Source organism: Dipodomys spectabilis, unplaced genomic scaffold, assembly GCF_019054845.1.
Source record: "Dipodomys spectabilis isolate Male_0828 unplaced genomic scaffold, ASM1905484v1 ptg000054l, whole genome shotgun sequence".
NCBI lineage: Eukaryota > Metazoa > Chordata > Mammalia > Rodentia > Heteromyidae > Dipodomys > Dipodomys spectabilis.
This window is the reverse complement of record NW_024870731.1, coordinates 43,123,424-43,150,961: the sequence shown is the minus strand read 5'-3', so window position 1 is coordinate 43,150,961 and position 27,538 is coordinate 43,123,424. Positions and strand designations below refer to the sequence as shown.

Below are 27,538 nucleotides of genomic sequence, written 5' to 3'. Positions count from 1 at the left end.
TAAATGTGCGTCATTCTACTCTCTGCTCAGGGGTGGGAGGCGCGCTCCGCTCCTGGATGAAGCCACTGAGGCTCAGTTTACACTGTGGCTGGGCCAGGGTGGACAGGGACCACAGTGCTCCTGATCCCAAGGGAGCACTTGCCACTGCTCTGAGCCCAGAGAGAACAGCCCCGCCCCCACACCTGAGGACAGCCGTCCCAGGGGATAGCACCACCCCAGCACCCCGGGACCCCAGCACCCCGGGACCCCAGCACCCCGGGTACCTTTTGTTCATCACACACGGTCCCACGTTCTTTGCACTTCTTATTTTTGTTTCCGTTTTATGTTGACACAGGGTCTTTCTGAATATCCCAGACCGCCCTCAAACCCTTGAGCCTCTGCCTCTGCCTCCTACGTAGCTAGGACTATAGATGGGTGACACCGGCTCAATATGTCCTGTTTTGTGGTGCTGGGAAGTGACCTCTGGCCTTGCTAGACAGGCGCTCTGCTAGTCAGGCCCCCTCAGCCTTCATGTATGTTTTGGACGTGAGATGGTGTTGGAATCCTGGCTACCATGCCAACCATCACGGGATGGGTGGGAGATGGGAACTGAGCTGAGGGAACTGGGTACAAAAGCCAGATATCAGGGGTGACAGACACCGTGGTACACAGCCGCAGACCGCCTGGGCCCGCGGGCCTGTGGGCCGGCGTGCACCATCACATGGCTGTGCATGGGTGGGTATCGAGCACAGCACACACCTTGGGTGGCGGCCTGCTGGGGCCTCTCTTTTGGGGTGCTCGTGGCTACCTGGCCTGCTGACGTCCCCGCTGTCTCTGCAGGTGGAGGGACAGTCCAGGGCCCTTGTCATCGCGCAGGAGCTGCTGTCTTCTGAGAAAGCGTGAGTGCCGGAGCCGCCGCCCGCCGCCTTGAACTCGTAAATAAAAGCTCCCCCTCCCGGTTTTCCTGGATGAGTTAACGCAGCTCACCCCTTTCCCTCTGCAGATACGTGCAGATGCTGCAGCACTTAGGCCTGGTGAGTTTATCACTTTAATTGTCCCAAACTCAATGCTCGTTTATAAGGCTGGGATGCGGGAGGCAGTCAGCGAGCACAGGCAGTTTCCATTAATGGCTCCGGCCCGCGGCGCCCGCCCGCTTTTCAGTCTCCTGATGGATGCGGATGTGCCTGGGATGGACACCTTCTGGTGGGGGGGGGGGGGTGCACATGTGTGTGTGTCTGTGTGTCTGTGTGTGTTCATGGTTCCCTCTTGTTGAGGACAGGAGATGGATGGAGTGTTGCAGACAAAGCTGTGTGATGGAACCCGGGGCCTGGGGCCTGCTGGGCAAGCCTTGTGTCCCCCAAGCTCCCCCAGACCCTGTGTTGCCTGGGACGTGACAGCAGACTGCAGCAGGTCAGGGAACCGGGGCCTTCTTGGTCCCCAGCACTGAGCGGGAGCCGAGGGAATCCCCTGGATAAAGGGCCCTGCCAGCACAGTACCCACAAAACGGCTGCCGTCTCCTCGTGGGTTCAGCTCTGTTCTGTTCAGCTACATTTTTTAGATTTTTTTTATTTATTTTTGTTTATGTGACACCGAGGATTAGAACCCAGGGCCTGCCTCAGGCATGCTAGGCAAGCACTCTACCACTAGGTCACATTCCTAGCCCTCCATTTTTTTAAAACTCTTGCATGAGAACTGGGCACGGCGGCTCACACCTGTAATCCCAGCTGCTTGGGAAGCAGCAATCTGCAGGATCATGGGTGCAAAAACCTAGCAAGTCTCTAGCTCAGCTCATCACCCAGGCATTAGTGGGATAAACATGTCAGCTACTTGGGACATAAATAAGAGGATAATGGTCCCAGGCTAGCTTGGCAAAAATGAGAGCCTATCTGAAAAAATAATGCAAAACCTTTTAAAAAGAGCTACTGGCAGCCGGGCACTGGTGACTCCTGTCTGTAATCCTAGCTACTCAGGAGTCTGAGATCTGATGATTGAAGTTCAAAGCCAGCCCAGTCAGGAAAGTCCGTGAGACTCTTATCTCCAATTAACTACCAGAAAACTGGAAGTGGAGCTGTAGCTGAAACTGGTAGAGTGCTAGCCTTGAGTAAAAGAGCTCAGGGACAGCCCCTAGGCCTTGAGTTCAAGCCCCATGACTGACAAAAGAAAATCTCTAGCTGGAGGCAAAATGCCTGGCTAGCAAATGCAAAGCCCTGAGTTCCAGACCCCAGTAACACTGAAATGGGGAGAAAACGGAGTGGAGACTGGAAAGAGAGTGAGGAGCTATCTGGCCCTGGAGGGGACATGACCATCAGCCATGTGGAATCTGGGCAGAGCTCCCTGAGGGGGTGACCTGAGCCGGCGCGAGGTCACCAGCAGGGGCATGGAAAGAGTCTAGCAAGGACATGGGGCATGCAGCAATGTCCGCTCGGCCCCCCTGGCCTTCCTCTGAGCATGTGTAGACCATTTGCAGCCTTGCCCTAGCTTGGCATCGGGTCCTACACTGTCCTGCGTCTGTTCACTGTCTTCCTGCCGTCAGGGCTGTGCGTGTCCATGGTGGGTGGGTAGTGACATGGAGGCTTCGAGGGTGACTTGGACAGTGTCACCCAGCCAGGATGGACGCACAGGTCTCCTGACACCCGCAGGCTGCCCACCACGCTTCCTAGCAGCCAAGTATTGCCAGTGCCGTGCTCCCCAGTAGGCAGGGAGCGGCCAGGACCTGGGGATGGGGACAGAGTGCTCCTACAGCTGTCACGGCCTGCCCCGCAGGGACAGCTTCCCAGCCTGCCTGTCTCTCGCTACATCGGAGAGTCTGGCAAGGGCTTGGGCTGGAGGCTGAGGGGCTGGAGGCCAGCAGAGACCTTGAGATGTGGGTGGGAGGGGAAGCCGCGTTCTGACAGTTGGGAAGCTGCCGGCTGCACAGGAGCCCGTGCAGGAAAGAGCAAGAGCCCACAAAACCGCCACGCTGCCCGCGGCCTCCCTCCCCTCGGGGCCTCTGCCCACGGAGCGCTGTTTTTATTGATCCAGGCCTCGGATCCCCTAAGATGAGCAAGCCCCAGACCTCCCCCTGGGGCAGGCCTCTCTCTGCAGGGGGAACGCATGGGAGTGGAAGGAGATGCCGTCAGGCTGCTCTGGGTAAATAGGATTCATCCGCCGTGGTGTTGTGCAGAGTTTCCAGGAGCTTGGGGGAAGAGGTGCCATTGGGACAGAGGTAGACAGACATCGCTATCTCTCGGGGCGGAGACGGGTGCTCAGGGCAGGGGACTGCTGTGTGCCAGTGCGTCCAGGCCAGGAGGTGGTGTGGGCATGGTGAGACATGGGTGTTTTGGCAAGGCAGGGGAAGGCTTGAGCCAGGCTCAGGCAAAGGATCCTAAGACCAGATGAAGAGCAGGCCGAGAAGCGTCCGCAGTGCCAGCTCAGGGGCTCGGTTTGATCAGCTCCTGCCCTTGATTGTCCTGCTTCCTCTGTCTGGAACCAGTCACTGTCCCCACGCCAGCGGGAGGCCCCTCCCCCGCCTCTGGGCGGAGGCTTGAAGGCCTGCTCAGGAGCCAGTTGGCCTGCAGGGAGGGGGGACCCCCCAGGGCACCCCAAGGCCCCTCCCAGCATGCCCTTCCTCTTCCACTCACCCCACTGGCCTTCCTCTGTCCCGTGTGTCTGCCGGACTCTGCACCTGCTCTCCCCTCTCACCTGGAACCAGGGGTGACCCAGAGCTGGGGGGCTGTGAGGCACCACATGATGGTGCGCGCAGGGGCAGGGCATGGTGGGACAGCGGGGGCCCTGCCTGCGATGTCTGGGCCTTTCCCGAGAGCCACAGATGGCTGGGCGGGGGGGAGGGCAGGGGTGTCATCACTGTGGTCAAGGCTGGCTTTGTGGGGACCTCTGTGGGGCTCACACCAGATGAATGCACCTAGGCCTCTCCTTGGGGTCTCTGCATGCCCCCCCCTCCCGCGCAGCACTGCGGCTGGTGCCAAGAGCAGTTGTCTCAGGAGAGAGCTGGGAGGAAGAGCCTGGCGGTTCTTATGAAGGTGGCCCAGAGGTCACGAGCCACGGCTTCCCCCTCCTCCGTCCAGACAGCCCAGGGGATCTGCCCAAGTTCAGGGGGTGGAGATGAGTCCAGCACCTGGGAGGAGGGAGCGGCAGGTGCGTGCAGCCGAGCCTCATTTGGGGAAGGAGACGGGCGGCATTTTTGGAAGACACCACGTACCACATTTCCATAATTCAGTGTCATTGGGGAATGGTGTTTGACTTCTTTTAACGGAAAGCTAATCATGCTACCTTCGGGGGTTTGGATTTATTCTGTGATGTGAAATGAGTCCAGAAGTCAGAGACTTGGGTCAGATTTGGCAACTGTCTTTCTGTTGTGCCTCATGCACACCAGTAGCTGCTTCAGCTGTAGCCATTGCGTCCGTGCTCCAGGCAGGAAGACGAAGAGGAGACCGCAGAAAAAGTGCCTGTCACCCAGCTTAGTCGCTTGAAAAACTTTTCTGAAATCAGTTTCTTCGTCTCACTGGGCCCTTGTGGCTTCAGGAGAGGCTGGATTTGCTGGCTAAGAGAGGCTGCAGGGCTGGGAAGGGGGCTCCGTGGTGCAGTGCTCGCCTGGCATGCATGAAGCCCTGGGTTCCATTCCTCTACACCACACACGCAGAAAAAGCCAGAAGTGGGGCTGTGGCTCAAGTGGTAGAGCGCTAGCCTTGAGCAAAAAGAAGCTCAAGGACAGTACCCAGGCCCTGAGTTCAAGCCCCAGGACTGGCACCAAAGGGGAGGGGGCTGGATTAGCTGGTTGAGAGCTGGTTACGGCTCAGTTTGACTCTGTGGCCTTCCTTGCTGTGTGTTCGGGCAGAAGGAGCAGCAGATGCCTGTGGGAAGCTTTCCTCCTGGGGATGACTAATCGAAACATTAGAGCGCTTTGAGAGTCGTGTTTACAACCGCCTCGTTACTTCTCCTGATGTCTAGTCAGCCAAGCCCAGGGTCAAGGGACCGAGGATGCGAGCTTGCCCCGTGGGGAGGGCCAGGCAGGGACCGGACAGGGCAGGGGCGGGGCGGGGAGAGGGGGCGGGGCGGGGGGGGGGAGATGCAGATGTGTGTCTTTCTTCCATGGGCTTTCTCATGCACGCACTTGGTTCTCTTCTCCGCGGCACTTTCTCTGTGTGCATTTACCTGTCTTATGTGTTTGCTGACTTGTTAGGCGTGCTTTTGTTTCCATTTGGTTCAACACCTTTTCTTTGACCCAGCTGTTCAATTTAACATGTGTGTGTGTTTCCCAGCTCTGCTGCACCAGCTCCACTCCGGGAGCAAAGGGACCTTGCGTGGTCTGGGGCCTTTTACGTTGGGATTTGATTCGCAGCGTGGCGTGTGGTGCAGTGACTGTCGGTGTGTGCGTGGACGGGCTACGCTCTGCTGTGCTGGCCGGGTCCCCAGGCTGTCCCTCGGCCAGGCCGGTCAGTGGGTGCGCTCCAGCCCTCTGCCCTGCTGGCTCCCCGTGCTCTCTGGTATCTGAGGCTGCTCAGGGCTCAGCTGTGAGTGTTGTTTTCTCGCTGGCTTCGATCCGGTGCTGTTCTGCTCCGCCGTGTCTTTCGGAGCTGATTTTTGGTGCTTGTCCACCGTCTGCCTCCCTCACCAGCCTGCGCTTCAGGAGAGCAGCCCATCATCTGCGCCCAGCCACTGTGATGCCCACTCCGCAGCCGGGCAGATCAGTGTGTGACACGTCCTGTCCTCCTGCTGTCAGAACCACCTCCGCCAGCCAGGTGTGGCGGCTTGTGCAGGGTTCCTGCCCTCCAGAGCGGGGCAGCCTGCGGGGGGAGGGGGCACCCCAAGGCACCTGGCCCAGGCTTCCCCGGTTCAGGAGAGAACCCCAGGGGAGTCCTGGCTAATAGCTGGGTAAGGAAGTGGCATCTGGAGCCAAGAGGGAGGGGGGGAGCAGAGGCGGTGGGCAGCCAGCACCAGAGCGAGGGCCGGGAGGGAAGGGGCACCTGCCATGCTGGGCCAGTGGTTTGATCCTGAGGGCCTGTCGGGAGACTGGAGGTGACAGTGACAGGAGGCCTGGCCTGGCTCCGTGACATGCCGCTGGCTCGGGCAGGGCTAGGCCAGCTCATCCAGACTCTGGCCGCGGCTCCCCGAGACCAGTTTGTGAAGCCGTGGGTAGTGGAGGCCTTCCGTGAGCCAGGCTTGCAGGCACGGACGCTGCGTGAAGGGAGGAGATGCGGTGGGGGCCTGGCCTTGTCTGGGGTGGGAGTCGTATCTGGTGCTGTCGGGGCTTGGCTGGGGTGGTTCATGGTTTTGTTCTGCTTCATGGGCATCTGTCTCCTCCCTGGGAGGGTGGCTGCGCTTGCAGTGGCTACGTGACCACGAAGGGCTGGATGTGTGTGGTGATCCGGGCCCGGGCTGGATGTGTGTGGTGATCCGGGCCCGGGCTGGATGTGTGTGGTGATCCGGGCCTGCGGTTGGCCGTCCTGCCCAGCGGGACTGAGCTGATTCAGAGAGCATTAATTACCATCGAGAAGCAGCTCTCCAAGCAATTAATTAATAGCTTAGTTCCCCAGAGTGCAGTGTAGACACAGCTGCCCATCCTGCCCTTGCCGTCCTCCCTACTCCCCCCCCCGCCCTCCCCCCGTCACCGCCCCTCCACCAGGGCCCTGGCCATGAAATGGAGGTTGCGGAGTCAGCAAGTGTGATAAACCTTCCATGTCACCCACCTGGCGGGCTTTCCCGACAGCGGGAGAAGATGCCCTGTGTACAACATGGCAGCCGCAGCGTGTCCCCTCCCACCCCAGGCCACGGTCCAGCCCCAGAGGATGCTGGGACCGCGGTCAGAACTCTCTGGACCCTGATTCTTCCCATGCTACACCGGTGGTTTGTCAATTAGGCACAGCAAGCGAAGCGCGGTAGCAGATCGCGAAGCCCCCGCTGTGACCGTGGGCTGTGGTGAGGGCGTGTGTGGTCTGCCTCCCGGCGCCTTCCTGCACGCGTGGGATGAGGGGGGTCAGGCTGCTGGGGGCCTGTCCTTTCTGTCCTTGGTAATGAGAAAATTCACCTTTCCACTTAGTGGACACACTTAGGACAGCCCCAACCCATGTGAGCTGCCAGCGAACGGTCCCTGTGCTGTGGGGTCACTGGGAGTCAGATAAGCGTACTGGGGACAGTTGGGGACCCAAGGGGCCATTGAGCGATGCGTGGGCAGGCAGGACAGGGTGGATGCCGGGTGGGTAACTCACTGGGCAGGGGCGATCGCTCCCATGGAAGATGGGGCTTCACGCTGCTCACCACGGGATCCTCTCGGAAACCTAGGGATGTTCTGTTGAATGTTTTTAGATCTCAGTGGTCTAAGGGTCACTGAAGCCACGGACCGGGGGGCTGCTGGTCCACGCTCACACGCCAGGCCGTGCACAGAGTCCTCGTGTTGGGGGATAGCGTTTTCCTCATGGCATTCTGCGTGAAGCTGGAGGGGGGGGGGTCTATGAGTGGTGCTCTGGGTGCCAGCTTAGGCAGCCCTGTGAGCAGCAGCTGGGCTCTGGCTTCTTGGGGTACAGGTAAGGGTGTGGGGTGCGGTGACGCTGGTCCAAGGTTCCACGGCCATCTTTGCGAGGCCGGCCTGGAAGCCTGGGTGCCGCTGAGGGAAGCCCACGCTCAGGCCTGTCCACCCCCGGGCTCAGGATTTCCACGCCGCCATCACGAGGGCCTTAGAAGAGGCGGACCCCGGTGGGGACGCGCTGGCCCGGGAGGAGCTGCAGAGGGGCCTGAGCGAGCTCCCAGCCCTTCTCGACCTCCACCGGGGCATCCTGGAGGACCTGGAGCAGAGGCTGCTGGACTGGTGAGGCCCAGGGCCCCTGGGGAAGCGGGGACACGGGTGGCGGCCACGAGTGAGCTCCGCGCCGGTCCCAGGTGGTTCTGTTCTCACCGTCCGTGCCCTCGCCGTGGCTGCAGGGAGGGCCAGCAGAAGGTGGCTGACGTGTTCCTGGCGCGGGAGCAGCACTTCGAGCACCACGCCACGCACATCCTGCAGTTCGACCGGTACGTGGGGCTGCTGGCCCAGGACTGCCTGCGATCGCCCCCGCTGGCCGCCGCCGTGCGTGAGTTTGAGGTAGGTCCGCGTCCTCCGAGACCCTGGAGGGGTAAGGGCCGCCGTGGCTGCGCAGCGAGCAGAGCAGGAGACCTGGCTGGGGTGTGGGGGGACCATGGGGAGGGAAACTCCAGGTCATCCTCTGCCGGGCAACAGGCCGCACTGGGCCCCATTCTGCTCCCCTGGTTACAAAGCATGAGCTAGTGGGGGTCCCAGAGGCTGGCTACAAACTGGGGATCCCGTTCCTGCGTGGAGATGGGGGGCTTCTCCCTGTTGGGGATTGAGGGGCAGGGCAGGGTCTGGGTCTGAAGGAGCCACAGCCGGACGGCCACACTAGGCAGGCTTCCTGGTGTTGAAGCCGGGGCAGGCGCTGAGGTTGGCGGGAAGAGGTGTGAGGTGCCGGTGACTGGGGTGCGGTGTGCCCCCAGGCCGAGGCCGGGGAGACAGCGGGCGCTGAGCCGAGGCCGAGCTCCCTGACCAGCTTCTCCCTCCAAAGCAGCAGAGCGGGCTCGGGGGTGGCTGGAGTGTGAAGCACCAGCTGCTGCGCGTGGTCCAGCGTCTCTTCCAGTACCAAGTGCTGCTCACAGGTGGGCCGGGGGCTGGGCGGGCAGTGGGCAGGGAGAGGGCGTGTGCGCATGCGCGTGCGCACCGCCAGGCCTGCGATGTGAGTGTTGCCTCCGCTTGGTTAGCCGGCGTGGGGAGGGAGGGTGGCACGGCCCTGCCTTCCGACAGTCAGGCCCTAGCTTTCCCCTCCCAGAAGATGGCAGGTTGAGTGCCAAGGTTCAAGAGTGAGCAAGACTGCCCACACAGGCAGCGTGGAGTGTGCTGGAAATCAGTGCATTAGAGGCTCAGCACATCCCTCCCTGTCCCCCTGACCCTGGGCCATGGACTTATCCCATCTGCCACCCAGGGCCGCTGTCCCTCTGGAATGCAGTGCGTCTGTTCCCAAAGGCCTGGCCTGGCACCAGGCGCGCAGCGGGCACCCGGGGGCGGGGTGGTTGAGGAGCTGTAATGCTGGGGTTGGCTTGGCGTCTGATGGGAGAGAGGGTGGAGGCCCCACTGTTGTGTCCCCTCAAGACGGGGCGCCAGGTGAGTTGAGGAGAGAGGGCGGGCATTGCCTGGGGAAGCTGACTCCTGCCCCTCCTTCCATTCCCAGACTACTTAAACAACCTGTGCCCAGACTCCGCCGAGTACGACAGCACGCAGGGTAAGTGGGAGGCCCAGGGAAGGGGCCGCCTCCTTGTCCAGTCCCCCTCCCCGCCCCGCACCCAGCACCCAGCACCAGTGGGGGGGACTCCACCCCCCCCCGCCCTCCCTCTCCCACCCAGCACCAGTGGGGGGGGACTCCACCCCCCGCCCCCCCCCCCCCCGCCAGCCGGGCATGCTTTGCATTTGACCCCAGAGACTCCCCAGGTGTCCACTCTGGGGAGCCTCAGATACCACTTCACAGCCAGGGAAACTGAGGCAGAGTGGTCAAGTCACAGTCAACATCAGTTGGGTAGTTACGGTAGCACTGCAGGTGGGATCTGACCCGGTGCTGCCTCGCCCACAAGGCCCTGCCACAGCAGGGACGGCACCTGCGGGGGGGGGGGGCAGGTGGGGGGAGGTGGGGCCCAGGAAGGGGTGAGGATGGGGACAGCCTGACCGGCCCTCCCCACACCGCCCTGCTGTCCACTCTCCTCCCTCCCCAGATGCACTGAGCCTCATCTCCAAAGTGACGGACCACGCCAACGACAGCATGGAGCAGGGGGTAAGCTTCGGGACACGGGTTCCGGGACCTCTCTACCGTGCCCCACCTGCCTGGGGCACCTACCCACAGTCCATGTCCTGGAGCTCTGCCCTGAGCCCCCTGCTGAGTGGCTGCTCTGGGCATCCCTCTCTGGGCCTCTGGTTCACCAGTTGAACAAGGAGGCCACAGAGCTGTCCAGGCCTGGTAAGCAGTGCCCTGCTGAGTCACCCAGGGGTGACACGGGAAAGGCTCTAGGCACACCGCACGCCTTCCCTGCAGCATGTCTGGGCAGAGTTGCAGCCACAGGTTCTGAATGCCCACGCAAGACCGGGAATGGCCGAGTCACTGGACCGCCGGGGCTGACACCCAGGACTCTGTTTGTTAAGACATTCATCATGGACCCCCTGGCTTCTGCCAAGAATAGCCCACATCCTAACTCGAGTCCAATGGTTACCATGGTTACCCCATCCAGGTAGTCACCAGCTATTAATAGGCTGGAGCTATGTGTTGAGCGTGGCTCTGAGGCCGAGTCCTGGCTGCATGGAGAGTTCAGTGATCCATTAGTTATGTCTTCCACAGGCACAGGAAGCGGGTGGGGTGGGGTGTGTGCTGTGGTGTTGTTCCACAGTGTAGGGACTGATAGTCACCACAGAAGAAGAGAAGGAAATAGCACCTAGCAGGAATGGCATTCTGAGGGTCAGGCCTTGAGCTCGGATGGTCACTGGAGGTGCAGCGGTGGTGGAGGTGAACCCCATTTCTAGAGGAAATCACAGCTGAGTTGAGCACTGGTCCCTGGATGCATGCAGCAGGTCAGGAGGGAGGCCCCAGGGAGAAGGAAGCTGTGGAGGCCCCAGGTTGGGTTTGCACAGGTGCCAAGAAGGCAGAGGGAGGAAAGGACTGGTCTGGGACCCGGTGTGGAGAAGGGAGTCAGCTGTATGGACGGTCCCATCGCTCAGGGCTGGAGCACAAGACGGAGGGAAGGAGGGAGATTGGAGCTGGCTGGGGAAGAGCAGCGGAAGCCAAGTGAGCTTGAGAACACAGGCCAGTTGCTGGGGTGGGGTTGTTACCTGGCCTACACACACACACACGCACGCACGCCCGCACGCACAGCCCCATGCTGTGTCATCTGTGCAGCCAAAATGCAGAGGTGCTTCGGGGCTCATGCTCCGGCATGGTGTGGGGCCGGGGCTTGGCTTCTCCCCACACCACAGACAGTTGGCCTGGCGGGGCTGGCTTAGGCCCTGGGCCCCTGGGCAGGAGGAGAGCCACCGTGGGTGGGTCGCCTGGCTTTTCTCACTGCTGGAGCAGAGTGTCCGCGTGCAGCTCTCACCACGCGGTGGAGGACCGTGTGGGCGGAGGCCTGACACGTAGGGGTGGAAAGGCTGGTTTCCGCCCACAGGACTCCCACCCGGCCGCGTGCCTTGCACCGCACTTAAGGCACATTGCCACGGGCGGGCCCGCGCTTAGCACTAATTCTAGCATCCTGTGCGGCACCGTGGGCGCACCGCCGCGCATCGCGGGAGTCCTGAGTGGTCCTCAGGGTTATTGTCTAATCTGCATCTCCAGAAGCATGTTTTCTTCAGCAGGCCGTGCATTTCTCACCTGCTACCCCCGGACCCCGAGGCTGCCAGCAGGGCGGGAGAGGCTGGGTCTGGCCAGCCTGGGCTCTAAGTTCCTGAATCCAAAGCCCTTAGCAGATCAAGGAACACAGGCCGAGGGCTGGAGCTGTGACCGGGAGACAAGCAGGTGTTAGTGGCCCAGGGATCATCCCGGGCTCACCAGGGGCGGCTTCGTGCCAGGACCCAGAAAGACTGGCCTGCCTGCGGCCGGTCCTCGGCCGTGGCATCTGCAGACGCAGGCCCGGGCGCCAGCCCCGCCTGCCGTTTATAGGTTGGATTTGAGGCAAGGCCTCCCCAAACTCCATTTTCTTGTGTGAAAAGGAGCCGATAAGGCACCTGGAGGCCTGACGTCTCCCGCTCTGCCCCCACCCACAGGAAAACCTGCAGAAGCTCACCCATATCGAGCACAGCGTCCACGGCCAGGGGAATCTCCTCCAGCCAGGAAGGGTGAGTGCCGCCGGGCGGGGCACAGCCGGCCGAGGCCGATAAGCTCTATTGTTCAGTAGGCGGCCCGCAGACCTGGCTGCAGGTGCCATTTTCTCCAGGACGGGTGGGGTGCCTGTCCCTGGGCTTGTCCACCCCTCGTCTTGCCCGTGTTGGGCAATTTAGAGAAACGGTGCCCGTGACGCTGTATGCCCTGTGGCTCTGCTCACCTCCAGAAGAAGAGGCATCAAGTGTTTATAACACAGAGATGCTGAGGAAGCAGAAAACCATCCAAATGTAGAAGGCATCTTAAAAATAATGTTGGCAGACACCGGTGGCGCACACCTGTCATCCCAGCCACTCAGGAGGCTGAGAGCTGAGGAGCGAGGCTTGAAGCGAGGTTTTCCTGCCCAGGCAGGAAGGTCCATGAGACTCTTATCTCCAATTTGTCACCAAAAAGCTAGATGTGACGCTGTGGCTCAAGTGGGAGAACACTAGCCTTGACCACAAAAGCTCCGGGACAGTGTTTAGACCCTGAGTTCAAATCCCAGACAGGCCATAAAAAACAGAAGTCCTTTAAGAGACAGGGTGTGCTGGGGGTGTCGCTCAATAGCAGAGCACGCTTTAGTGCCAGGTTCCCGCGTTTAGTTCTTAGCACCAGAAACAGAAACAGAAGGGGGCTGGAGAGAGGGGTGAGCTTACTTACTTTTTAAGTTGCCAAATGAGAAGCATACCACCCAGCTCAGAAACAGTGAAAAACGGAGTGGTTGACAGTGGCGGGCGGTTGTATTGGGGGGTGGGGCTCTCACGGGTAGGGGTGGGGTGGGGCTCTCACGGGTAGGGGTGGGGCTCTGCGAATGCACACTCAACATTCACTAAATGTAGCAGCCACTCTGTTCCAGTTGGGCACCTCACGGGGGCTCATGGTTTGGGCCCCACTGGACGGAGTGTGTGGGGCAGGCCCAGGGAGAGGGTTCCCCGGGGCGGGGGTGTGGGGAGGACTGGCTGCGGTCCCTATGCCGCTCTAGCTCATAGCTGGCATGGGTGGGAGCTCAGCGTCGAGGTGGTCTGCCTGCTCAGGAGCTCATGCCCATGTTTCCCACTCGGGGCCTCCCTGGCCCTCCCCTGGGACAGCGCCCCTGCTCACCGGGGTCTGCCTGTCTCCCCAGGAGTTCCTGAAGGAAGGGACGCTGGTGAGGGGGAAGGACAGACACCCCAGGCACCTGTTTCTGGTAAGCACCTGGCCCCAAACCTAGTCCTGGGCCTGTGGAGTCGTGCGGCTTTCTTCCAGGCTGGGACTGCGGGACAGTTGTAGGACCGGGGCCAGGGTGGAGGATGAGCTGACGTCTGCAAAGCTGCCCTCAGCTGCTTTCCAGGAGGGGCTGCCGGGGTGAACTGCCCAGTGCCCACGGTGGCCAGCCGAAACCAGGCATCTTCCAGCCGGGGTTGGCTGTTGCCTCCTTGGGAGCAGGAGAGAGCCGGGAGTCGCCCCGGGCAGCCCTCTAGCAAGGGGCAGCTGACGCCCAGAAGAACCTGACCCAGCGCGCTGGGTGCCAGTCCGCGCTGTCACCCTAACGGATATCCAAGCTGAGCAACTAGAAAGGCTCACCTCTGCCGCGCCCCACACAGACCCAGCCTCTGAGGGCCCGCGAGAGGCAGGACTCCAGAGAGGGCTGGTGCTCCCGAGCAGACAAGTCCTGAGCTTAGCCAGGGAACGTGGGAACTGCTGGGCCTCGGTGGCTTGTGTCCTGGAGCGTTGCGGGCTCTTCGGCTCTGCCTCACCAACAGGCTGACCCCAGATTCAGACTCTTTTTTCCCCCCTCTATCTCTTTTAGACAATCCACTCTATAGTTAAGGCTAGCCTTGAACTCCAGATCTTCCTACCTCAGCCTTCCAAGGGCTGGTCTTGTGGCGTGCTTCTCTGGGCTTTCTGCATCTTCCCTCCTTCACTGCGCTCTACCCAGGTTCCATTTGTGGAGTGAAACGCACTGACCCTAACTTACCTGTCTGTCTGTGCTAACAAGGACAGTGCTGTCCATCCACTGAGAGTGCCGCCGACACCCCCACCCGGGCGCTTCCCTGGGCCTCTTGGCAATGTCCCCACAGGAGACCTCTGTCCCTTCAGCTTGTCTTGGCCTGTCCTGAGCCCTCATATGAATGTAACCAGCTTATTCTTGTGTCTGTGTGTCTGTGTGTCTGTGTGTGTTCCTTCACTCTGCATTAGTGTGAGATTTGTCTGTGTGGCCACGTGTCTGTGTCTCTGTGGCTGTCTGTCATGTCTGTCTGTGTGTTTGTGTGTCTGGGCAGTTGTTTCTTGGAGAGCTGCACAGAATTCCATAGCACAGCCCTGCCTGTTTCTCTTTCTGTTCGCCTGTGATAGGTGCTGGGCTGTTCCTACTTTCTGACTGTTAACCAGTAAAGCTGTTGTAACATCCCCGAGCGTGGCGTGTTCAGGAAACAGGCTTTGCTTTCTGTTGGCTCCTGACACGGAGTGGGGTGCAGAACGGTTTGCTTAGCTGAAGGGGTCCCTTGAGGCGTGCCAGGAGCCCCAAAGCTGAGGTGTCACCTCTGACGGAGCTGCCTTCTCCCCAGATGAGCGACGTCCTTCTCTACACATCCCCGCAGAAGGACGGGAAGTACCGTCTGAAGAGCTCGCTGCCCGTTGCCAGCATGAAGGTAGGAGGCCTGGGCCCTCCGGGTCCTGCAGGCGCTCCAGGGGACATGCGAAGGGGACAGAGGAAGCCCCAGGGGACAGGTGTTCCCTTTAGAACCCACGTCTCCACCAGGAGCCCGACTTCACCTGGGCAGCTGGGCCTCCAAAACCTGCCATCCTGAGGAGGCTTGCCTGGGCGGGTGGGGAAACTGAGGCGAAGGGGGCATCCGTGTCCCAATGGAGGTCGGTGCTGGCCCCTCCCTGCCGCCCTGGACAGCTGCTGCTGCTTTCCTGGCAGGTCAGCCGCCCTGTGATGGAGCGAGTGCCGTACGCGCTGAAGATCGAGACTCCTGAGTCGTGCCTCACGCTCTCCGCCAGGTATGGCCTGTCCATGCGGCCCTGCGCGCTGTGGGAGCCGGGAGAGGGCCCGCCTTCATCCTCGCACCTGGGGGACCGAAGACCTTTCTTTGTTTTCAACCTCTCTTAAGCATTGTGTGCTCACACCCTTGTAGCATCTGATCCTCATAGCAACTGCTCCACCTTCCCACCCCAGAAAGACTGCCTCCTCCTGATTCCGGGTGTGGCTGGAGGTGGCGGTAGTTGGAGCTTCGTGGCGGGTCAGGGGCAGCGGGAAGGGTGCAGGCGAGCGAGCTGAGTGCTCAGGGCCGTGCGTGGCGCAGTCTGATGGCGCTTTCGTGGGGGGGGGGGATGCAAGAGGCAGGGCGAAGAGCGCGAGCCGTGGGGTCTGCTTCGGGGGCTTCTTTGTTCAAGCTGCCTCAACAGAAGCCCACAGACTAGCTCCTGGTGTAGAGGCTGGGAGCCAGCCTTCTAGCCTCCTGACAGGAAGGGTTCTTCTTCTTGATGTAAAGTGGGCATGCGGAGGCCCAGGGTGGAGATTCTGTTTGTCCAGCCATTATTACTGAGGTGGTGGCAGTGGTGCCTGGGCCTTCAGACAGGCAGGCTCCAAGTCACTGGCAGGCACGGGCCTGTCGCCTTCCGCCCAGACCCCCGGCACCGGAGCCCAGGCAGAGGACTGGGTCCCTTTTACCAAGATGGCGCCTGACCAGGTCCACGCCACCTCCATGCCCCACTCTCTCCCTCCCTGGCCACCGTGTCCCCTCCCTGCCCAGACTCTTCTGGGCCACTACACACTCGGTGCGGGGACATTGTGACACCTAGCGGACGCTGTGGGAACTGCCACCCTGTGCAGTACAGCATGGCGCTGTACCGGGCAGGGACCGTACCAGGCAGAGAGGGAGCTGGGAAGTCGGCCGTGGGAGGTGTATGGGTGTGGGAAACAAGGTGGAAGGTGGAGACGGGATGGGATGGCAGGATGTCTCCTGCCAGCTGGGCCCTTCTAAAGCTCCACCCCCCACATCGCATCCCAGCCCCCCCACACCCCACCACCAGTTAGAGGGCAGCACTTCCCCGGAGGGGAGGGGCCCGTGGCCCGTGGGGCCGGCGGGTGGCCCGCGCTCTGGCTGCGGGGCTAGGCGTCCGGGCAGCGGCTTAGAGGAGGATGCGTCCGCCGAGAGCCGCCAGGCTCACCAGCTGCGCCCACAGCTCCTGCGCGGAGAGGGACGAGTGGCATGGATGCCTGAGCAGAGCGCTCCCTGAGGACTACAAGGCCCAGGCGCTGGCGGCCTTCCAGCACAGCGTGGAGGTGAGCGCGGGGACGCCGGGCGGGGTGTGCCTCCTGCCCGCGTGGCCCTGGCGCCCCAGCCCCCGCCTCAGTCAGCCACCCCCACGCGACCCAGGAGCACGGTGCTCCACCGCGCCTCCCGTCCACTGTGCTCCCCACCCAAGGGCTGCGGAGCAGGGTTCAGGAGAGGCGCCTCCCGCAGGGCCCGGGCCCGCGTCTGTTCTGCGGGGTGGGGGCCACCAGGCTTGCCCCATCGAGCTGCTGTCTGAGGCCTTCTGACTCTGACGCTGCAGGTTCGGGAGAGGCTGGGGGTCAGCCTGGGAGAGAGACCCCCGACGCTGGTGCCCGTCACACACGTCCTGATGTGCATGAACTGTGGCTGCGACTTCTCGCTCACCCTGAGGCGCCATCACTGCCACGCCTGTGGTAAGGTAAGTCGCCAGCCTGGTGAGTGCGGCCGTGGGGGGCTCGTGTGATCCCCTTCCAGCCAGGACCCCCGAATAGGTGGAGTGTTCTTGACACTTCAGGGTATCATGAGTCTGCGGCTCCCAGCCCCAGGCCTGGGATATTTTCAAAAGATCATGATCCTATCCCAGCTACTTGGGAGGCCGAAATCAGGAGGATTGTGGTGTAAGGCTAGCCAGGAGGGGGAAAATGTGTAAAACCTCATCTTGGCTAATAAAAAGCTACGTGTGATGGTTCACAACTGTCACCTGAGCGGTGTGGAAAACAAGAGGATTGCTGTCCAAGCCAACCCAGGAGAAAGACCCTATTTGAAAAACACAGAAAGGGCTAGAGCGTGGCTCAAGTGTCAGAATGCCTACCTAGCAAGTACAAGAACCCCAGTTCAAACCCAGTATTGCCAAAGAAAAGACAGCTTTGGGCTGGATCCTAAGAGTATCAGATCATACAGGTTGCGGTTCTTGCCTTGGGCCCATGGCCTGGGGGCCCAGGGCTCAGCCATGGCCCCGGGCGAGGGCCAGACCTTGGGCTCCTTGGAGGAGGTGGGGGTGAGTGGAGCTAAGGGAGGCTGGGCGGTCTCCTTCGCACACTGAGACGGTGATGACGGCTCAGACGCATGCTCCACATGCATGCAGATCGTGTGCCGGAACTGCTCCCGGAACAAGTACCCCCTGAAGTACCTCAAGGACCGGATGGCCAAGGTGTGCGATGGCTGCTTCGGGGAGCTGAAGAAGCGGGGCGGGGCCGTCCTGGGCCCCATGAGAGGTGAGCTGCGTGCTCCTCACCTTCCCCCTCCCGCCTGCCTGCCCCAGCGCGCGCTCCCCTGCCCCAGCGCGCGCTCCCCTGCCCCAGCGCGCGCTCCCCTGCCCCAGCCCGCGCTCCCCTGCCCCAGCCCGCGCCCCCCTGCCCCAGCCCGCGCCCCCCTGCCCCAGCCCGCGCCCCCCTGCCCCAGCCCGCGCCCCCCTGCCCCAGCCCGCGCTCCCCTGCCCCAGCGCGCGCTCCCCTGCCCCAGCGCGCGCTCCCCTGCCCCAGCGCGCGCTCCCCTGCCCCAGCCCGCACTCCCCTGCCCCAGCCCGCACTCCCCTGCCCCAGCCCGTGCTCCCCTGCCCCAGCGCGCGCTCCCCCAGCGCACGCTCCCCTGCCCCAGCGCGCGCTCCCCTGCCCCAGCGCGCGCTCCCCTGCCCCAGCGCGCGCTCCCCTGCCCCAGCGCGCGCTCCCCTGCCCCAGCGCGCGCTCCCCTGAGGAGGAGGAGGGGCAGAGACGCTCAGGACACAGACGGGAGTTCAAGCCTTCCCACACCTGTGTTCCATGGGAAACTGACTGTGTTCCCACAGACGGCTTCTGCACGCAGCTGCGTTCAGGGGGTGGTGTTTCTGTGAGGGAACACGGTAGACAGGGCGTTGGGCCCATGTTACCCCAGAGCCCACTAGGGGTGCCCCACAGGCCTGCTCCCTGTGGGACCCCCAGGGGTGGATGGGAACACGGGGAAGGGCAGAGGGCCGGTGATGAAGGGGCAGGCTGCGTCGTGTCCAGCAGCTGGGGCGGGAGGGAGAGCAGGTGCAGCCCCCTCCCGCTGCCCCCTCCCGCTGCCCCCTCCCGCTGCCCCGCTGAGGTGTCCAAGCCCCGCCGGGCAGGGGACGTGTAACCACCTCCACCGCTTCCCCACGCAGAGCGGCCCGTGAGCATGAGCTTCCCCCTGTCCTCGCCCCGCTTCTCCTCTGTCCTCCAGAGCATCAGCCCCTCTACCTTCAAGAAGCAGAAAAAGGTTCCTTCGGCCCTGACTGAGGTAAGGCAGGTGGGGTCCCTGTGCCCCCCTAGAGGGGAGACTCATCAGAGAATGGGGTCCGGCTCCCCCGGTACAGCAGACTGGACAAACAATTCCTTCAAGAGCTTCCCGCCCCTGCGAAGGGCACTCTGGTCTGTGATGCCTGCTGGAGAAGGAGCCTGCCTGCTGTGAGCCCCGGAAGATGCCCGCGGGGGAGGGGCAAAGCGTCCTCCCTGCCTGTCCCTCCGCATCTTCCCCTTCCCTTCCCTCCTGCCCCACCCCCCCTCTGCCATGGGGCCCGCGGGGCCGCGGCACCAGCTCCTCGCCTGTGCGTCTCATCCTCCACCTTAGGGCCTCTGAGCTGAGCCCTGACCCCACGCTGGGCGCCCACCCAGAAGGGTGAGGTGGGAAACCTAGTCAGCCCACAAGTAGAAACAGATCCATATCTGCATTCTAACCACGACCGCAGACCAATGTGTGCCTGTGAATGAACGAGCCATCCGGACGCGGGTGATCCGCTGTTCCCAAGCCGCCCCGTTAAGATTCATTATCAAGTAGCAGGTGGCAGTGCGTGACTTGAACAGGGGTAGGGAGTAACAGCTTAGGTGGGGACGCTTCTGTGCATCAACTCACTCCTTTCAGAAATGAAAAGTCTTACACATAGGGCTGAAGGAGTGCTCAGCTCAGCAGTAGAGCACTTGCCTAGAATACACCAGGCCTGGGTCGCTCCCCACCTTCCCCAGACGCACCATAGAAGAGAAAAAAACTTTGTAATAATATACGTGTGATGAAAGTTTGTTTGAACTCGGGGCCTGGGCCGCTGTCCCTCAGCTCTTCAACTCAAGCACTCTTCAGTAAGCACTCTACCTCTTGAGCCACAGCGCCACTTCCAGTTTTCTGAGTGGTTTATTGGAGATAAGAATCTCATGGACTTTCCTGCCCGGGCTGGCTTTGAACCACAATCCTCAGATCTCAGCCTCCTCAGTAGCTAGAATTACAGGTGTGAGCCACCGGCACCCTGCTACTTCTAGCTTTTTGGTAGTTAATTGGAGATAAGAGTCTCATGGACGTTTTTTCCTGGGATGGCTTCAAACCACGATCCTCAGATCTTAGCCTCCTGATTAGCTAGGATCATAGGCATGAACCATTGGCACCCAGCAAAAATAAATAAATATGTAAAAAGTAAACAAATATCAAAATCACATGCAAAAGAAAACATGGTGAGAAGTGCGTCTTCCTCCTCCCCAGGAGGCCACCTCCATCAAATTGATACTAGAGGATGGGTGCTGGTGGCATACACCTGTAATCCTAGGTACACGGGAGGCTGAGATCTGAGGATTGCAGTTCAGAGCCAGCTGGGGCAGGGAAAGTCTGTGAGATTCTTATCTCCAACTAATCACAGGAAAACTCTGCTTAAGTGGCAGAGTGCTAGCCTTGATCAGAAAAGCTCAGGGACAACACCCAAGTCCTGAGTTCAAGCCCCATGACTGACATGACCGCCGGTCTGCTGGCGGTTTGCTCTGTCCTGTTGGCTCTGTTTCACCGGTGCCTTGCCACCTGGCACCTAACCGCTCTTCTTCCTTTCTGCCAGGTGTCCGCCTCTGGTGAGGGCGCGGCCATCAGCGGCTATCTGAGCCGCTGCAAGAGGGGCAAGCGGCCCTGGAAGAAGCTCTGGTTTGTCATCAAGGGCAAAGTGCTCTACACCTATGCGGCCAGCGAGGTAGGGCGCATGCTTGCTTTCCCCTGCCCTGGGAGGCCCCTGCCACCTGCAGGGCCCTGCGGTCCGGGGTGCTGGGACCCATGCTACATGCAGAGACTGTGTGTGGATGCACGGGGCACATGGGGTAGGGATGCATGCAGTCTGTGGGAGTTAGGAGGTGTGGCATGCACACCTGGCACCAGAGGGTGGTCATGTCACCGGAAAGGCCCAGCACCCAGATCGAGCCAGACACACCACAAAAGGAAAAACTTTCTCTCCATTTTGGTTGCTTGGGACAAAATTCAGCAGCTTACAGGAAGTTACTCTTTACATGGTGGTTGTTTTGTGCCAGCACTAGGGCTTGAACTCAAGACCTGGACACTTTCCCTTACCTTTTTTGCTCCAGGCTGGTACTCTACTACTTGAGCTGTACCTTCACGTGCAGAGTTTTAGTGGTTAATAAGTTAAGAGTCTCCTGGACTCTTCTGCTGGTGCTGGCTTTGAACTGCAGTTCTCGGACCTCAGCTTCTGGAATAGTGGGAAGTAATAGGCTTTTGCCATCAGTTCAAGCAGTGCTTCTAAATGAATGAGAAATGTATGTTTTAGTGGATCATTTGTTATGCTTTCCTGGGGGCCAGTGCTGGCATTTGAACTCAGTGCCTCTGCTGGCTGAGCAGGTGCTCTACCACTCGAGCCATGCTTGCAGCCCCTTTTGGCCTTGGTTATTTTTGAGGTGGAGTCTTGCTTTATGCCTGTCTCGAGATCCTCCTACATGTGCTTCCCGAGGTTGCAGGGGATTATAAGCATGCACTGCCACACCCAGACTTTCTGCTTTCTCTGTCTCTGGCAGAACAGGCTCTTGCCACTCTGCCTGGCCACTGGTTGAGATAAATCTCTCAAACTTATTCCCAGGCTGGCCTCCACCTGCCTCCCGTGGCTAGGATTACAGGCTTGTGCCTGGATATTTCTTTCCTGTCTTCTCAATCTAGAAATACTGATGAGGGAGTACTAGCAATCAGCTGGTGCCTGTTGGTCAGGGGCTGTCTAATCTTGCCTCGACCTCAACCTGAACTTGTTTCACCTTCTGAAAGGTTTCTGTCCTCAGGCCCCGTCTGGCTGGGCTGGCCACAAACTGAGGTCCTCAAGATCTCAGCTTCCTGAGAAGTGAGGATTACAGGTGTGAGCCATTGGCACCCAACTGCTGCTGCTTTTCTAATCTCTTGTTTGTGATTTTCGATTCAGATTTGTATCCACAGATGCTGCTGCAACCCTCCTTCCTTAGCGCACCACCATTCTAGGGTGCTTAGTTATATCTGATTTTTCCAAGTCTGTATTATGCATTTTTTTACTTACATAAGTGTATGAGCATAGAGATCCTTTCATACACAAATATTTGGTTTCCCATTATGTGTTTAAGATCCATCTGTGCTCTCTGGCACACACCCTAAATTGCCTGCACTTTTTTGTTTTGTTTTTTTTTTTTGGGTCCGGTTGTGGGCCTGAACTCTGGGCCTGGGTGCTGTCCCTCAGCTCTTCAGCTCAAGGCTAGCGCTCTACCACTTGAGCCACAGCGCCACGTCCTGCTTTTTTTTTTTTTTTTTTTTTTTGCTTATGGGTGCTGAGGAATTGAACCCAGGGCCTCAAGCATGCAAGGCAAGCGCTCTACCACTGAGCCACCTTCCCAGCCCTTGCCTGCACTTTTGTGTGTGTGTGTGTGTGTGTGTGTGTGTGTGTGTGTGTGTGTGAGTGTGTGAGTCTTGGGGCTTTGAACTCAAGGGCTGAACACTGTCCCTGAGCTTTATCGTTCACGGTTAACACTCTGCTACTTGAGCCACAGCTCCACTTCTGGCTTTTTTGTGATTAACTGGACATGAAAGTCTCACGGACATTTCTACAGGGGTTGGCTTTGAACCACAATCCTCAGATCTCAGCCTCCTGAGTAGCAAGGAGGATTACAGGCGTGAGCCACTGGCGCCTGGCTTGCTGGCTGCTTCATAGCAAGCTGTCCTCAGGGTTTCATATTGACACATCATAAATAGGGTTGGAGGAATGGCACAGGATATGGGATGAGTCCAGTCTCTGAACAGCTGGATCGCCAGCTAATCAAGCCAGTGGGAACAATGTCAGAAGCTCCAAGGCTGTCATTCCAAGTTCTGGCTCCTCCCCTCCCTGGCTGTGTGGTCTTAGGACACGATCTTCTCCGAGCCTTGTTTCCATCTTTGAAGGGGGCAGCTCCTGTGCCTGCTGCTGCCAATAGAAAACAATGGAGGTGAAAACACGTTGCCTTTAACAGGCTGCCCTTGCTCAGGCTGGCGCTTGGTGGCCAGGATGGAGAGTGGGGGGGGCCGCTGCCCCTCATGGAGGTGCTCCCCATGACATGCCCCTCGCGACCTGCCCCCCGCGGACGTGCCCCTCCGGAGGTGCTCCTTGGGAGTCCCCCATCGCGGCCCCAGTGTGTGCCACTGTTCAGCCCTCTCTGGTGCCGTGTTCAGTGTGGCTGTCCTTCTGCCCGCTGCAGGACAAAGTGGCCCTGGAGAGCATGCCTCTGCTGGGCTTCACCATTGCTCCGGACAAAGAAGGCGGCAGCGCGGCCGGGGCAGCCTTCCACCTGTACCACAAGAAGAGCCTGTTTTACAGCTTCAGGGCGGAGGACGGCAGCTCAGCTCAGAGGTGCGGGAAACAGCCAGTTCTCTGTCCTTGTCCCCCTGCCACTTCGACATGGGTCATTCCCACGGCTCCGGTCAACCCTCCCCCCCCCACCCCCCCGCTGCCACTGGGACATGGGTCATTCCCACGGCTCCTGCCACCCCCCACCGCCTGCCCAAGCCAGTCACCCCCAGACTAGCACAGGGGCCCGGACCCCTGTTCCAGGCCAGGAGGGTTTTTAGACTCATTTGTTCAGATGTGCACAGATGCAGTAAACTGCCACGCTCCATCCCAGGCCTTATGCTCACTACGGGAAAGCTGTCTGGGAAGCGGACAGGACCAGGACACAGACCTGGATTCCAGGCTGGCACATCAGGCCCAGGCACCTGGGTTTCCGTGCCGAGTTCTGGTGGAGCGGTGACCTAAGTGTTGTCTTCTGTTTGGTAGGTGGATGGCGGCCATGGAAGATGCCAGCGTGTTATAGCAGTCACCAGCCACACGCCCTCAGCACGAACTCTTAGGTTGATATGTGAACCCTTCCAGAAGTTATTCCATGTCCCGACTCCCCCCACCTGACCCAGGCACAGCCGGGCCCGGCGCGGAGCTCGGCCTGTTGGCTGTGACCCCGTTTCGCCTTCTCCAGTGAAGCCCGCACGGAATGTTTCTGGACATCTCCTCTGCCCACGTCCCCAGCCCTCCATGGCTCCCTGATTTCGCGTCTCAAGCTGGGGAAGCCAGTACAACGAGGACGTCCAGGAATGCAGATTTGCTTGTTAGTGGAAACGAGCTTTTCCCAGGTTCCCTCACGGTAAATAGTATCGCCTCCCACACTTCCCGTGCTGCCTCTGGTGACGTGAGACCCGCCGGTGAGGAGCAGCCACACACTCACCCAAAGCACTTTACTCGCGCCCAACTGCCACCTCCGGAGCCGCTTTCCGAATGACACGCTGAAGTCAACAGCAGAGGGCGTCTGTGCACTACCCATCGCCGGTCCCTGGCGGGCCGTGCGTGGAAGGGCTTAGCCCTGGCCTGAACTCTTGGCATCTCTGCCAGGGCTGCGCTCTGCTGCCTAAGGGAGGGAGTGTGTTTCCTGCCCGCTGGTCCTAAGACCCGTTTCCTGCCATAACTTATTGAAAGACGGCTCCCCGCTCCCCCCAGGAAGTCCTCCGTATACCACACAGCAGCTGCAAATGCAGCTACCGTCACATCTGCCTCCAGAGGTCAGCCCACACCCATTGAAGACTCAGTGGTGGCTTTAATTTATTCTGTGCCTTTTCTGTGACTGCCCGTGCGTGTCCCAGAAAGCCTGTCCTTACTGTCCACGCCCAGGAACCCTCAGGCTGGAACTCCAGAGCCTCGTGGCTTCCTGGAAGAGGGAAAGGAGAGAGTAAAGGAGCTGTCATCAGAAGATGATTCTGTCTCGGCAGATGGTTCTGGACACGGTGAGAAGAGCCCAGAGGTGGCATGTGGATGCTGAGCTGTTTCCTGCTGGCGATGCTGCTTGTTAGGCTGGGTGGTTTTACGTAGAGAGGGAGTGCGCCGGGACTCGTGCTTTGGTCCTTGCAGTGAGAACCGAGGACCCACATCATCTTCAGACGCCAGCCGCTGTGTCCTGCTGTCCCGCCGCCTCACGCGGGCCGCGCCCACGCTGTGTAAAAAGCCCCACCTCAAGGACTGACTCGAATTAAATATTTTCAGGGAAAGGTTTTTTTTTTTTTTCTAGTTCCCAGTTCTTCTTTTTAAAGGTTTGCATTAAACATAATTAATGAACTCAGACCATGTGACTCAGACAGATCTTTCTGTTGGTTCTTGAAGTCTTCATTCTGGCAGAACTGTTTTAGTCAGATGTGTGTTTTGGGCCTCCTAGTCCCACGTGGTCATAGCCACTTACCTGTGGCTCACACCTGTAATCCTAGCTACTCAGGAGGCTGAGGTCTGAGGATGACTGTTTGAAGCCAGCCTAGGCAGGGAAGTCCATGAGATTCTTATCTCCAATTAACCATCAAAAAGAAAAAAAGCCAGAAATGGAGCTGTGGTTCAAGTGGTAGAGAGCCAGCCTCGAGCAAAAAAGCTCAAGGACAGCACCCAGGCCCGGAGTTCAAACCCCAGGACTGGCACAAAAACAAAATGCAGTCATTCTTCTTATGTGAGGTTCCTTTCTGTGCTTACAATTACCTGAGGTCAACTGTAATCTGGAAATCTTAAATGGAGAGTTCCAGAAAATAAATAACTCATGTTTTAAATCATTTCTATTATAGTATATATTGTAGTTGTCCCATTTTCTTATTAGTTACTCTTATTAATCTCTCACCGAGCCTAACTTTTAAGTGAAACCATCACAAGTGTTATACATAGGAAAACAGCCTGTAGGATTCAGTGCTCAGGCAGCCAGTGGGGGTCTTGAAATGCATCTCCCGGGTGATGGGAAGTTTCAGGCAGTATTCTACTATTAATAGTCTCTGAGCACGTCTTTTCCTTTAGATCCCCTCCCACCCCAATTATTTTAGGTGCTAAGGATAGAACCCGTGTATGCTAGGTAAGTCCTCTACCACCAAAGAGCTCTTGTCTCTTTTTATCCTATACTTTTTACCTCTTTCACCCATTTCTGATGCTCTTCAAAGGAGAGTTATTAGGGCTTTTATTTCTGTGGTAATATTTTTAAATGTGTGGACTATTGATATGCTAAATATTTAGTGTAGTGGCTCATGCCTGTAATCCTAGCTATTTGGGAGGTGGAAGCTGGAAGATTGTGATTCAAGGCCAGCCCAGGGAAAGTTAGTGCGACCCTGTCTTCCAAAAAAAAAAAACAAAAACAAAATAAAAGGCCTGGGGAAGGGGGTGCGGGGAGCAGCATGGCTCAAATGATGTTCACCTTACATTCTTGAGCCCCTGCCTTCAATCCCCAGTACCACAAAACAGAACATGATAGGTTTTATAAAAGGAAACTAGCAGAGGTCCTGAGGATCTGTGACTCTGGGCAAGGCCCTTCCTGCTTTAACCTTGAGTGACGTCTTCCTCCCATGCTTCTCTGTCCAGGCCAGCTTCTGCCCTGCCCTCCTCTTTGGCCCATTTCACATTCTGACCACCTGTGTGTCCATGGGGTCTGGCAGGAGGGCACGCCTTCCTAGTGGACTCAGGAGCTGCAGAAATGACCAGCTGTGACACCAGAGAGACGTACCCCCGTTCCCCGGCAGAGCTGCGTCTCTACCGCACAAAGGCTGCGTTTACTGGGAGGAAACTACTGTGCTGTGCTGTGAAGCAGACAGAGCTCAGCAAACAAGGGCCTTGGTGGAGCAGCTGGGAGCCTCAGTGTCTTCTGCACTTTCCAGAATTAGGGAGCAAATCCCAGAGTGAACGCTTGCGTTAGGAAGTCCAGAAACTGGTAGAAGGGCCAGCATGATCACGCAGCGAGAAAGTGAAGCTGGGTCCTGCATCACAAGGTGAGAAACACATGCACAGCAAGCGCTTCCTCTCCCAGGAAACAGACCAGACCAGGAGAGAAGCCCCCGGCAGCCTGCACAAGCCCTTCCAGCCCTCCCTTCCCTCCACCTCCTCCGCCTGGCTCCTCATTGCTTCTCACGAGAACCTGTGCAACCTCAGCCTCTGGTGCTTCTGGAAATCTGCAGACGCGGGGCTGCCCTGAAGGCAGGTGGTAATGTACTTTCCCCCAACTGGCTTCACAACTTCCCGCAGACCTAATTTGTTTCTCCCAACTGGGTTGGTCTATGGGTTGGAGACGTGGCTCGGTTAGGAGAGGGTTAGCCAGTGAGCAAAAGCATCAGATACCCAGTTCAAGTGTAGGGCTTGGACCTAAAACAAACAAACAACGAAATAACCAGCTGGGTAGTCTAAATGTTCCTTATCACTAAAGCATACCAGACACATCATCGCCTGGTGAACATCACGCTCCTTGGCCCTAATAATTCTCCACATCAGCAATGTTTCTCTGGCTGGGGATGCACTCACGGGTGGGCTTGCTGCGCCCTACTGGTGGCCTGGTGCTGAGGAAGGTCGTGGGAGTGAGGGAACACTGGGGCTGATTTTAGCATCAGCATGGAGACTTGGAAGGAGCCGTGCAGAGGCTGAAGGGTGGCATCCCCTCCTCACGTTGTACAGCCTCTGTTTCCCCAACAGCGCAAATGTCACTGAACACAGCACCCCCTGGGGCCTGTCTGCTGATGGTGGGACACCAGGTTTGGAACTCAAGTTTTCCTACAGAACAGAGCCGGCAACATGCCGGAATATTCTGTGAATTGATTCGGCCTCCAGCCTCAGACAAGACCGTGCTTGCACACACTCTGGAGGACAGGGCAGCTGGCCCCACACCAAGATGTCTTCTCAGGAAAAGAAAACCCCTCGGAATTGGCTTAACTCAGCAGGGGGTAAAGTTGGAAAGGCTGGAACCATGTTCTGTAGGCTTTTCTTTCCTGCTACCCACACACGCAGGTAGCTCCCCAGAGACTGGCCTGCCCACTGCCACCAAGAGTTGCAGCTACAGGTGTCGCTATCCGTGGCCACCAAGGCGGCTGGCCTGCTTGCTCTTCCAGGTGCCCAGCGGGCCCTGCGTCTCTGCAGCATGCTCACTTGCATCCACTTGCCCCCCAGCCAGCCATTGAGAAGGGCTGCCAAGCCCGGTATAGAGCTGAGGGCTGGGGCTCAACGCCTGTCATCCTAGCCACTCAGGAGGCTGAGATCTGAGGATCCTGGTTCAAAGCCAGCCCTGGCAGGAAAATCCGTGAGACTCTTATCTCCAGTGAACCACCAGAAAACGAAGTGGCGTTGTGGCTCAAGGGGTCAAGCACTCACCTTGAGCTGAAGAGCTGAGGGACAGCACTCAGGCCCAGACCAAAAACAAAAAAAAAAGAGACCAG

The 27,538-nt window shown here is 59.1% G+C and overlaps 1 protein-coding gene across 1 annotated transcript in view; it reads left to right on the top strand.

Moving 5' to 3' along the window:
• Fgd5 (FYVE, RhoGEF and PH domain containing 5) overlaps positions 1–24,596 on the top strand; it is a 60,346-nt gene extending 35,750 nt beyond the window's left edge. The window contains exons 4-21 of the mRNA XM_042680081.1: positions 820–878; positions 983–1,013; positions 7,623–7,780; positions 7,894–8,050; positions 8,526–8,616; positions 9,186–9,236; positions 9,721–9,779; positions 11,753–11,824; positions 12,970–13,032; positions 14,393–14,476; positions 14,752–14,831; positions 16,017–16,116; positions 16,389–16,526; positions 17,193–17,322; positions 18,228–18,343; positions 19,914–20,042; positions 22,540–22,691; positions 23,115–24,596. Of these exons, the coding sequence (XP_042536015.1) occupies positions 820–878; positions 983–1,013; positions 7,623–7,780; positions 7,894–8,050; positions 8,526–8,616; positions 9,186–9,236; positions 9,721–9,779; positions 11,753–11,824; positions 12,970–13,032; positions 14,393–14,476; positions 14,752–14,831; positions 16,017–16,116; positions 16,389–16,526; positions 17,193–17,322; positions 18,228–18,343; positions 19,914–20,042; positions 22,540–22,691; positions 23,115–23,151 (1,707 nt within the window). The 3' untranslated portion in view covers positions 23,152–24,596. The remainder of the gene's footprint in view (positions 1–819; positions 879–982; positions 1,014–7,622; positions 7,781–7,893; positions 8,051–8,525; positions 8,617–9,185; positions 9,237–9,720; positions 9,780–11,752; positions 11,825–12,969; positions 13,033–14,392; positions 14,477–14,751; positions 14,832–16,016; positions 16,117–16,388; positions 16,527–17,192; positions 17,323–18,227; positions 18,344–19,913; positions 20,043–22,539; positions 22,692–23,114) is intronic.
• The last annotated feature ends 2,942 nt before the right edge of the window (positions 24,597–27,538 follow it).